The sequence below is a fragment of the Pristiophorus japonicus genome, chromosome 6, assembly GCF_044704955.1.
Source record: "Pristiophorus japonicus isolate sPriJap1 chromosome 6, sPriJap1.hap1, whole genome shotgun sequence".
Lineage (NCBI taxonomy): Eukaryota > Metazoa > Chordata > Chondrichthyes > Pristiophoridae > Pristiophorus > Pristiophorus japonicus.
The window spans coordinates 11435632-11448072 of NC_091982.1; the positions used below are offsets into that span (position 1 = coordinate 11435632).

The 12441-nt window shown below is 47.6% G+C and overlaps 1 protein-coding gene across 1 annotated transcript; it reads right to left on the minus strand.

The window, feature by feature from the left end:
• Window positions 1-11274: 11274 nt before the first annotated feature.
• On the minus strand, window positions 11275-12075 carry LOC139265515 (putative nuclease HARBI1). The gene has a single exon (XM_070882532.1). It carries the CDS (start codon window positions 12073-12075, stop codon window positions 11275-11277), a length of 801 nt encoding a protein of 266 aa, XP_070738633.1.
• Between the last annotated feature and the right edge of the window lie 366 nt (window positions 12076-12441).

Consider the following 12441-nt stretch of genomic DNA (forward strand, 5'->3'; position numbering starts at 1 on the left):
CTACCTTTTTGCCTGTTGATCTAGCTTGCCCAGATCCCTTTGGATTATTGCACATTGGTTAGCAATGACCGCTACATTTGGTGCCGAATGTAGATTCCTTGGACAATATGTTGTCCTCTAAGTTACTTATTAAAATTATAATCAAAGGGCTACCAGCTGAAAGTACAATATTGTGGCATTGTAGCAATCAGATTGTTGTGAAGACTAGAATTCAGTCCCAGGTCTTCCAGTTCAGGTTCACCCCTCCGGCATGGGAGCTGTTGTCTTATTTGCTTTTTGAAATACAAATTTGAAAATCTGTGATTTTGTGGTATTTCAGTATGTACACAATGTAACCAGCAACACTAGATGAATTTTGGTGTTTGGATGTAACCGATGCACTCAATGGACTAGGAATCTCAAAGGGAAGGAAAGGAAGAAGTAGTAACTTGTATTTATATACAGCCTTTCACAATCTCAGGACATCCCAAGCACTTCACAGCCAATGAAGTACTTTTTTGAAGTGTAGTCACACTTGTAATGTAGGAAAGAGTCAATAATGGAGCTTGAAAAGGATTTTTTGAGGATTTATTTTCTGGCTGGTGCTGAGATGACAGTAATTCAGGAGCTATGGAACAGAAAGATAATAATCCATAATCATTATTTGTTCTCAGCATTCTGAGAGAGAATTTATTCGCTCTGGGGCAAGAATTATTTTGGTTGTTATGTGTAGCTACATCGTAAAGGCATTCATGAAGACTTTCTCCAACATTTCTAGCAGTATTATAAACACCTTCTAAAAGAATAATTTCTTTCAAACATTGAACCATACAGCAACCAAAGGAATTCTTGACTCTTTTTTTTCAATAAATCAGTGGCTTTAATACAAATTAGTGTTCCAGCCCAGGCTGTGACAGTAAAACACCGTATGGTCAGAAAGCTTAGAATGCCAGATGCTTTGGATATGTCACACACATTATTATTATGCTGCAAACATTTTGTATGTTGTAACACATCTGATATCAACTGTCAGTAATTTTGCCACTGTAAGCTTGGTATATGAGTACTTTCGGCATTGTTAGTGCCATGCTGCCCAATTTAATATTGGTTAAACGTCACTCCTTCATTACATAAAGTAACGTTTGATATCCTGGTGTTAACCAAACACACAACCAGCTCTGTTAACTATGGTTGGAGCAGGTTTAATTTATATTGACAGACTTAAGCCAATATGTTTCATTATTTTTGTTATACCTACCTGAATTTCCAACATAAAATATTCATCACTAAGTGACAAAAATGTTTTCATCTAACACTGCTATTCAGTCCAATCTACAAACGACCTATTACTGTATTGACACATGATTCTGAATGCACCAGGGAGGAAACTTAAGAGCTGCAACGGCTTTTTCTGAGGAAATGTATTTATATCAGCCAAGACAATTACTGCCAGATGCAGCACAAACAGAAACAAGATAAAAGGACACTGGATGTGACAGAGCTCTCTGGAAACTGCAATAACGTGATCAGACAGGAGCCACCATGCTACAGATTTTGAATTGGTGTGTAAACTGGACATAAAGAAGAGAAAATGAAAAACTGGACAAAGAAGTGATAAAAAGCAGAACGTGTCATCAAAAATCATCCAAAACTTAAGAGGTAAATAAAAATCATGCATTTCAAAATATATAAACTTCAAGTACTTTGTGTAACAAGTTCTACCAAAAATGAAGGTCCCTATTTTAACTCTGGGTGGTTTTGGGTTGGTGGGTGAGTTAGAAGCTCAACCCCTGCACCAGAAAACAGGCCTGGGAGATTTCAACTCCTGGGATTCATCGCAATCGCACAGGCAAGTTTGCCACTTGACTTGTTAACAGGAAACAGGAAATTCGTTCACTTGGTTAATGTTATTTTTGGCGGATCAGCCATAGAGTTACACAGGCGGTAGATAATTTTAATGCCTAAAATGGGTCTGCATTGGGTGGCAAGTAAAAATGTTAAAAATTTCAACCTAACCCACCACTTCTGATCTTAATGGAGGCAGGATGAGGTCAGTCATGGAAACCTTTTAAGGAGACTGCGTACCTCCATTTTAACAAGGTTTGTATTTTTTACTGCTGGGTTTCCCTGGCCTCTGGAATCCTGGCAGGTAAAAGCTGGCGAGAAGCAGTGCCAGTGGGCTCGGAGGAGCAGGAGTGTTTCCTCCAGGGCCAACAAGCTTACCCTGTAAACCCCGTCCCCCACCTACACAACCCCCCCCCCCCGAATCTCCCCCATCAATGCCCCCAATCTTCCCCCGAACCCCTATCTCTCCCCCCACACTTTTGGGTTTTCCGACCATAACTCCTCCCCCGCTCCGAAATCCTGTCCCAGTAAATATCGGGGCCATAGATTCTACAGCACAGAAACAGGCTATTCGTTTCAACTGGTCTACGCATTGTTTACACTCCACACGAGCCTCCTCCCACCTCTCTTCATCTAAACCTATCAGGATATCCTTCTCTTCCTTTCTCCCTCATGTGCTTACCTAGCCCCTTAAATGCATCTATGCTATTCGCCTCAACTATTCCTTGTGGTAGCGAGTTCCACATTGGTAAAGAAGTTTCTCCTGAATTCCCTACTGGATTTATTGGTGACTAGCTATATTTATGGCCCCTGGTTTTGGTCTCTCCCCCGCCAAGTGGAATCACTTTCTCTGCATCTACCTTATTAAATCCATTCATCATTTTAAAGACCCCTATTAGGTCACCCCTCAGCCTTTTCTTTTCTAGAGAAAAAAGCCCCAGTCAGTTGAACTTTTCCTGATACGTATCAATTCTGGAACCATCCTTGTGAATCTGTCTTGCACCTTCTTCAGTGCCTCTATTTTTTTTATAATATGGAAACTCTGGGGGTTACATTGGCTAACCCCTGAAAATGGCCGTGATAATTATGATTAAACCGCGCCCGTTATTGTTTTGCAGACAGCATATTAAATTTGTGCTGCCTGCTGTTTTAAATGATTGCCGCGTGCAGCCAGCACTACCTGTGCTGCTGATTGGCTGAACCCATCAGCGGGGGAGGGGGGGGGGGGGCTCGATATCTCAAGCGGCTAGCTTTACTTAAAGGCAGCCTGCACCTCTTAAAGGGGAGGTGCATTGTGGCTGCAAGAAGTAGTGGGAGTTTTTGAAAAGTTAATCTGGGCTATGATACTTTGGGGAATGGTTGAACATGCAAGATAGCGAGCACCAAGGTTTTCAGACAACGCACTGGAGATCTTGGTGCAAGAGGTGGAAAGAAGGAGACGTCCTGTATCTGTAGATATATGCTCAGGAAGTGGCGATAAGTAGTTTGCAGTGGAGGTCACTGCCAGGAGCGTTGCTCCAAGAACATGGTTGCAGTGCAGGAAGTAGTTTAACGATCTGACAAGAGTTGTCATGGTGAATGTGTTCAATCTTCAAATAGCATATCTTACCAACTACACCACTAGCCTCATCAACTCACTATACCCCCATCACCAAATCTCTATCAATTAGTACTTAACCCTAAAATTCATAATGACCTCACCCTTACACAAGCCTCATACTCACAACTCACAGCTTGCACACACTGGCAGCTATTCAATCATAACAGCCACATCACCCAAACGTATTGCAGGACACTTCACTGATACACATCCCTCTTTCTTGCAGGAGATGGTGCATAACAGAAGGCGGCAGGAAAGAACTGGGGGAGGACAAGTGCACCTGTATGTTTTAACCCCTATGAAGGAGACAGTTCTGGCCACCATGGGAAGGAGCATCACTGGCAGGACTGGATCGATGAATGATAAAGGTATCTGCACACCTAATCCTCCTTCTCCCTCATCCCACAATCTCTTCTGATCACAAGCTACGGATGGTGTAAGGACACACTTCTTAATTTCTCCTCTCCCCTCACCACAACCCAGCTCTTGTCCCTTTTTCATTTTGGATACCCAAGAATTGGAACATTCTCAGTCAGAGGAGGAAGAGGAAGAAGACAGTGAAGATTAAGAGACACCGTCACTTGATCTTGAACTCGCACCCACCATCTCAGCGACTGACACTGAAAGTATTTTAGAGGCTAGGATAGAGGAGGGATGTGCACATGGCCAGACAGCGGGCATAAGTGCGCAGGAGCCAGGGCGGCGGGAATGGTTAACGCAGGTGCCAGCTCGCCGGAGGGCGAAGTCGTACACTAGTTCTGCTGCAGAGGACTCAGATGAGGACTTCAATGAGCCAGGCTACAGAAGAAGGTTGATGGGTGTTCATAACCAAATGCTTGGGGTGCTGGAAAGCTTCCCAGAAAGCCTACACACAATGTCAAGGAGCATGAAAGAACCCAGCACCAATATTGTACAGGTGGTCTCTTCCATCAGCACATCTGTGGAACCCACCATGATGCAGCTTCTGATGGCTGATGTCACAGTTTGCATTGCAGCACAAACAGCTTCCATCAAAGGTCTGAGTGCTGCAGTGAAAACTCAGAATCCCACCATGCAAGCTCAGACTGCTGCCATCATTGCTCTGGCTATCACAGTTCAAAGGGGCTTCCAGGGCATTACAGCAATCCATCAATCTGTTCTCCAACAGATCAGTAGATTGCTGAGGTGTCGCCCCAGGAGAGTGGCAGTGACTCCATGGTGCCCGGCCCTGCTTTCCTCTCTCAGGGTGACAGCATTCCTGCTCCCATCACTGCCGCTCTAGCAGTGCCTTTGCTGTTGATTGTCTGCCAGCCAGCCGAGACTTCAGCCACCCAGGCCGAGATGGTGCAGTCTGAAGCTGGGCCCTTTAGCCATTGAGATGCTCCCGTTCACCCTCCAAGGGCATTTGCAGTTTCCTCAATTGAAGGTCAAATGCCTTCCACCGCCTTTGCTGCAGCTACTGGGGAAGCATCTTGTAGGAATACTAGGGTAAGCAAAGGCACACGGAAGGCAGGCATAAAGTTGAATAAAAGGGACATTGGCAGCATGGATATGAAATTGGCTAAGTGACAGGAAACAGAGACTAGTGGTGAACGGTTGTTTTTCTGACCGGAGGAAGGTAGACAGTGGTGTCCCACAGGGGTCGCTTGTAGGACCACTGCAATTCTTGGTATATAATAATGACTTGGATGTGGGTGTACAGGGCACAATTTCAAAATTTGTAGATGAAACAAAACTTAGAAAAGTAAGGAGGATAGTGATAGACTTCAAGAGGACACAGATAGGTTGGTAGGTTGGTGGAATGGACGGACATGTGGCAGATGAAATTTAACAACAAAAACAACAATTTTTATTTATATAGCACCTTTAACATATTAAAACATCCCAAGGCTCTTCACAGCAGTGTTATAAGACAAAACAAATACATTTGACACCGAGCCACATAAGAAGAAATTAGGGCAGGTGACCAAAAGCTTGGTCAAAGAGGTAGGATTTAAGGAGCGTCTTAAAGGAGGAAAGAGAGGCAGAGAGGCTGAGAGGTTTAGGGAGGGAGTTCCAGAGCTTGGGGCCCAGGCAGCTGAAGGCACAGCCACCGATGGTTGAGCGGTTATAATCAGGGATGCTCAAGAGGGCAGAATTTGAGGAGCACAGACATCTCATGGGGTTGTAAGGCAGAAAGAGATTACAGGGATAGGGAGGGGCGAGGCCATGGAGGCATTTGTTAATAAGGATGAGAATTTTGAAATTGAGGCGTTGCTCAACTGGGAACCAATGTAGGTCAGCGAGTACGGAGGTGATGGGTGATCGTGACTTGGTGTGAGTTAGGATATGGGCTGCTGGGTTTTGCATGACCTCACAGTTACATAGTGAGAATGTGGGAGACCGGCCAGGAGTGCGTTGGAGTAGTCAAGTCTAGAGGTAAGAAAGGCATGGATGAAACATAGAAACACAGAAACATAGAAAATAGGTGCAGGAGTAGGCCATTCGGCCCTTCGAGCCTGCACCGCCATTCAATAAGATCATGGCTGATCATTCCCTTAGTACCCCTTTCCTGCTTTCTCTCCATACCTCTTGATCCCTTTAGCCATAAGGGCCATATCGAGCTCCCTCTTGAATATATCCAATGAACTGGCATCAACAACTCTCTGCAGTAGGGAATTCCACAGGTTAATAACTCTCTGAGTGAAGAAGTTTCTCCTCATCTCAGTCCTAAATGGCTTACTACTTATCCTTAGACTGTGTCCCCTGGTTCTGGACTTCCCCAACATCGGGAACATTCTTCCTGCATCGAATCTGTCCAGTCCCGTCAGAATTTTATATGTTTCTATGAGATCCCCTTTCATCCTTCTAAACTCCAATGAATACAGGCCCAGTCTCTCCTCATATGTCAGTCCTGCCATCTTGGGAATTGTCTGGTGAACTTTCGCTGCACTCCCTCAATAGCAAGAACGTCCTTCCTCAGATTAGGAGACCAAAACTGAACACAATATTATTCCAGGTGAAGCCTCACTAAGACCCTGCAGTAAAGACCTCCCTGCTCCTATACTTAAATCCCCTAGCTATGAAGACCAACATATAATTTGCCTTCTTCACTGCCTGCTGTACCTGCATGCCAACTTTCAATGACTGATGTATCATGACACCCAGGTCTCGTTGCACCTCCCCTTTTCCTAATCTGCCGCCATTCAGATAATATTCTGCCTTCGTGTTTTTGCCACCAAAGTGGATAACCTCACATTTATCCACATTATACTGCATCTGCCATGCATTTGCCCACTCACCTAACCTGTCCAAGTCACCCTGCAGCCTCTTAGCATCCTCCTCACAGCTCACACTGTCACCCAGCTTAGTGTCATCTGCAAACTTGGAGATATTACACTCAATTACTTCATCTAAATCATTGATGTATATTGTAAATAGCTGGGGTCCCAGCACTGAGCCTTGCGGCACCCCACTAGTCGCTGCCTGCCATTCTGAAAAGGACCCGTTTATCCCGACTCTCTGCTTCCTGTCTGCCAACCAGTTCTCTATCCACATCAGTACATTACCCCCAATACCATGTGCTTTAATTTTGCACACCAATCTCTTGTGTGGCACTTTGTCAAAAGCCTTTTGAAAGTCCAAATACACCACATCCACTGGTTCTCCCATGTCCACTCTGCTAGTTACATCCTCAAAAAATTCTAGAATATTTGCCAAGCATGATTTCCCCTTCATAAATCCACGCTGACTTGGACCGATCCTGCCACTGCTTTCCAAATGCGCTGCTATTTCATCTTTAATAATTGATTCCAACATTTTCCCCACTACTGATGTCAGGCTAACCAGTCTATAATTATCTGTTTTCTCTCTTCCCTCCTTTTTTAAAAAGTGGTGTTACATTAGCTACCCTCCAGTTCATAGGAACTGATCCAGAGTCGATAGATGAGGGTTTCAGCAGCAGGTGAGCTGAGGCAGGGGCAGAGGTGGGCAACGTTACCGAGGTGGAAATAGGCGGTTTTAGTTATGCCACGGATATGTGGTCGGAAGCTCATTTCAAGGTCAAATATGACGCCTCAGTTGCAAGCAGTCTGGTTTAGCCTCAGATAGATGCTAGGGAGAGGGATGGAGTCAGTGGCGAGGCAACGCAACCCTTGGGGAACACCACTGTATACCTTCCTCCAGTTTGTGGCGGGGGCCAAAGACAATGGCTTCTCAATGTTTAATTGGAGAAAATTTCTGCTCATGTTGGACAAACAGTCTGACAATGTAGAGATCATGGTGGTGTCGAGAGAAGTGGTGGAGAGGTAGAGCTGGGTGTCGTCAGCGTACATGTGGAAACTGACTCTGTGTTTTTGGATGATGTCACCAAGGGGCAGCATATAGGTGAGAAATAGAAGGGGGCCAAGAATATATCCTTGGGGGACACCAGAAGTAACGATGTGGGAGCGGGACGAGAAGCCATTGCATGTGATTTTTTGCTATGATTAGATAGATAAGAATGGAACCAGGCGAGTGCAGTCCCACCCAACTGGACGATGGTCGAGAGGTGTTGGAGGAGGAGAGAACGGTGAACTCTGTCCAAGGCTGCAGACAGGTCGAGGAGGACAAGGAGGGATAGTTTGCCTTTGTCACACTCACAAAGGATGTCGTTTGTGACTTTGATGAGAGCCGTTTCAGTACTGTGGCGGGGCAGAAACCTGATTGAAGGGATTCAAACAAGGAGTTCCGGGAAAGATGAGCACGGATTTGGGAGGCGATAACATGTACAAAGACTTTGGAGAGGATAGGGAGGTTGGAGACGGGGCGATAGTTAGCAAGCACAGTGGGGTCAAGAGTTGATTTTTGAGGCGAGGGGTGATGACGAAAAATTTAAAGGAGAGGGGGACAATACCTGAGGAGAGAGAACCGTTAACAGTGTCGGCTAACATGGGAGCCAGAAAAGGAAGTTGGGTGTTCAGCAGTTTAGTGGGAATAGGGTCAAGGAAGCAGGAAGTGGGTCTCATGGACAAGATGAGCGTCGAGAGGTCAAGAGGGGAGATCAGAGAGAAACTAGAGAAAGATCTGAGTTTAGGGCTAGGGCTGGTGGGAACTTCAGAGGAAGTTTGACCCGGTGGACTAGGTGAAGGAAGGGAACTCGCAGAGGCAGCTGATCGGATGGTCTCAATCTTTGAGACAAAGAAGTCCATCAGTTCCTCACACTTGTTGGAAGTGAGTGTGATGGAGACAGGGGAGAGGGGTTTAAGAAGATGATTAGCATTAGAGAATAGTAGCCGGGTGTTATCTTTGCATTCCGGAATGATCCTGGAATAGTGAGCAGTTTTGGAAGACAAGATCTGGCGGTGAAACCAGTTGTCTGCCACATCCATTGAGCCCCTTGGACTTGAGGAAGCAAAATTGAGGGCTGTACCAGGGGGAATGGTAAGGGTGAGAGAGAGTAATGGTTTTAATAGGGACTAGGGCATCAATGGTAGTGGTGAGGGTGTGGTTGAGCAGATCGGTGACTGCAGAAATGTCCTGGTGAAAGGAAGACCCAAGGCTGGACAGTTTGGAGTTGATAAGTGCAGTTGTAAGAGAGTTGGAGGGAGTTTTTTCCAGGGGCGGATGCAGAAGGAAGTAGGGTTCGGTGTGGGAAGGGGGGGTGTGGGAAGAGGTGTGTGGGAAGGGGGGTGGGGGAAGGGGTGTGTGGGAAGGGGATGGAACGGGGGTGTGTGGGAAGGGGATGTGGGAAGGGGGGTTGTGAGAAGGGGCGTGTGGGAAGGGGGTTGGGGGAAGGGGGGTGTGGGAAGTGGGTGGGGGAAGGGGGTGTGGGAAGTGGGATGTGGGAAGGGGGTGTGGGAAGGGGGTGTGGGAAGGGGGGTGGGGGAAGGGGGGTGGGGAATGGGGGTGTGGGAAGGAGGTTTGGGAAGGGGGGTGTGGGAAGGGGGGTGTGGGAAGGGGGTGGGTGAAGGGGGTGTGGGAAGGGGGGTGTGGGAAGGAGGGTGTGGGAAGGGGGGTGTGGGAAGGAGGGTGTGGGAAGCGGGTGGGTGAGGGGGGTGTGGGAAGGGGGGTGTGGGAAGGGGGGTGTGGGAAGGGGGTGGGTGATGGGGGGTGTGGGAAGGGGGTGGGGGAAGGGACGTGTGGGAAGGGGGGTGGGGGAAGGGGGTGGGTGAAGGGGGGTGTGGGAAGGGGGTGTGGGAAGGGGGGTGTGGGAAGGGGGTGTGGGAAGGGGGGGTGTGGGAAGGGGGTGGGGGAAGGGGGGTGTGGGAAGGGGGGTGTGAGTGGAGAGTGATACAAGGAATGGTCAGAGATGGCCTTATCTGTAACTGACACGGTCGGAATAGCGAGGCCACGAGAGATTGCAAGGTCAAGGGGATGGTCGTGAATATGAGTTGAGGAATGAATATGGAGAGAGAGATTAAGGGAGGACAGGAGAGTAGTGAACTCAGAGGAGAGAGAGCATGATGAATTGAGATAGAGATTGAAATCACTGAGGATGAGCAGTTGCTCGGTGCAGAGGCTGAGGGAGGAAAGCAGTGAAGATATATCCGTGATAACATTTTTTATTATACTTGGGTGGGCGGTAGAGAACAAAAATTTCAAATGCAAGGTGAAGGGGGTGGAATAGGGTGAGATGTTCAAAGGAGGAGAAAGTGCTGGAGGAGTAGGGGGGCAGACCAAGGTGTGATTTGGTGATGAGAGCCACACCGCCACCACGGTGGTCTGGGCGGGGCAAACGGTGGAAGGTATAGCCGGGCGGGGAGGCTTCATTTAAAGGTAAGGTGTCATCACCCCTCAGCCAAGTTTCCGTCAGGGCCATGATGTCGATGCAATCGTCCACGATAAGCTCATGGATGGCAAGGGCCTTGTTCGCAAGCGAATGGACAGTCTGCCAGGAGATTCAGAGAGGATCGGTGATGGCTGATCCACTGCCAGCATGCACAGGGTCAGTGCTTGGAGGGATGAGTTGGACAGGGAGGAGATTGGCAAGGTTATCCCCCTGCGGGCAAGCTGAGCGGCAAGAGCGGTGAGAGAGTAGGATGGAACAGTTGGGGCCCCCAACAGCTTTTGCTGCCGGTACCCTTTTTGTGGCTTGGCGACGCGGCCGGCCTTAAAGGGGAGGTGGCACTGCCAGTGACTCCATTTTATTTGTTATTGTCGACCAGGTCGCCAACAGGAAGCTTGGCACCCCGTCTTGGGGAGATTTGATAGAGGTGTTCAAAATCATGAGAGGTCTGGACAGAGTAGATCGAGAAACTGTTGGGCAGAAGGGCCGAGATCCATAGGATACAGATTAATAGTGATTGGCAAAAGAAGCAAAGGCAACATAAGGAAAATCTTTTTTACACAACGAGTGTTTAAGATTTGGAGAGCACTGCCTGAAAGGGTGGGGGAGGCAAACTCAATCACTGCTTTCAAAAGGGAATTGGATAAGTACCTGAAAGAAACATTTTTTCAGGGCTACGGGGAAAGGCCGGGGAAGTGGGACTAGCTGACGTGTAAGTGGGACTCACTGAGGTGCTCTTGCAGAGAGCCGGCACGGGCTCGATGGGCCGAATGGCCTTCTTCCGTGCTGTAACCATTCTGTGATTCTATGAATGCACATGGTTTATTTTTGGATGTATTCTGCAATGATTGAATTTATAAAATTGGATTGGAATGTGGTTTTTATGCTTGTGTTGTTGTAAAGAGGACGATGTGATGATCAGTGATTGAGGGAAGGCAAGGTTGTGGGACTGTTTGTGAAAGGGTAGGTGTGGTTGAGATGACTTGTATCGCTCATGAATTATTTGATCACTTAGAGCCTGGGCAGAAAGGGGCTGTCCATGTTGTAGTCTCTCTTCCTCTTCCTGTTCCTCCACATTCTGTGGCACTTACTCCTTCTCCATTTCCTCCTCCTCCTCCTTTTCTTCCTACTCATCCTCCTCAGCTCCTCGCCGGGTAGGTGGTGGCAAGAGCTGTTCCCTCTGAATGGCCAGGCTGTGCAGCATCCAGCATACCACCACAGACTTTGTTACATGCTCAGCTGAGTACTGCAAGGCTCCTCCAGAGAGATCCAGGCAGCGGAATTGTTGCTTGAGGATGCCAATGATGTGCTCTATAATGTTCCTTGTAGCAACATGGCTCTCATTGTAGGCCTGCCGTGCACTTGTGCATGGGTTTTGTACTGGAGTCATGAGCCATGTCACGAGTGGAGAACCCTTGTCACCCAGCAGCCAGTCCTTGACTTGCCGTGGTGGGTCAAATACAGGTGACACATAGGACTGCCGCAGAATGAAGGAATTGTGACTGCTGCCAGGATAATGGGCATTCTCCTGCATGATGCACTGCCTGTGGTTACATAGCAGCTGCACCTTGAGGGAGTGATATCCATTTTGATTCATGAAAATGGCTAAGTTCACATGAGGTACATGCAAGGCAATATTCACATAGTCATTGGCATCCTGCACCACGGAGAAGCCCACAGTCTGTGCAAGCTCTTGTGTTTGCTCTGCCTGCTTGTCTCTCGCAAAAGGGAATGAGATTAACCTGTTTCTCGGTGTTTGGAGAGCCTCAGAAATGTTCCTTATCCAGCAGTGAACTTCAAACTGTGAGATGTTGATTTTCTCTCCAGCAGCAGCCTGGAAGGAGCCTGCCACATGACAGTCAAGAACCACAGTTAGCTTGACAGCCACAGGCAATGCTGTCCTTGCCTTGGAGAGACAGCTGTCCATTTTCGAGAGATTGGTGGACCGAATCTTTAGAGGCTTTCTCGGACTCTGCCTTCGGAAATCTGCTCTGCCGCAGATCAGTGGAAGCCATGAGCTCCAGCCCAATGACAGTAGCAGTGTCTCTCCATGCCGGGTGCGTGATGGGATGCTTTTCTGCAGGAGCTGTGCTGACTGTTTTTTTCACTCTTTCTTCCCCTAGATGATGATTGGTTCTAAGTGTAACTCAGTGAAACTGAATGTGGAAGAATCATCTGTGGAGATGTCCGGGAGCATTTCCATTAATTGACACTGATAATCAGCTGCATGTTTTAAAAATGACAGGGGTGGAAATTGGGTTGTCTCGTGCCTCAGTTAGCGGCCAGGAGGGAA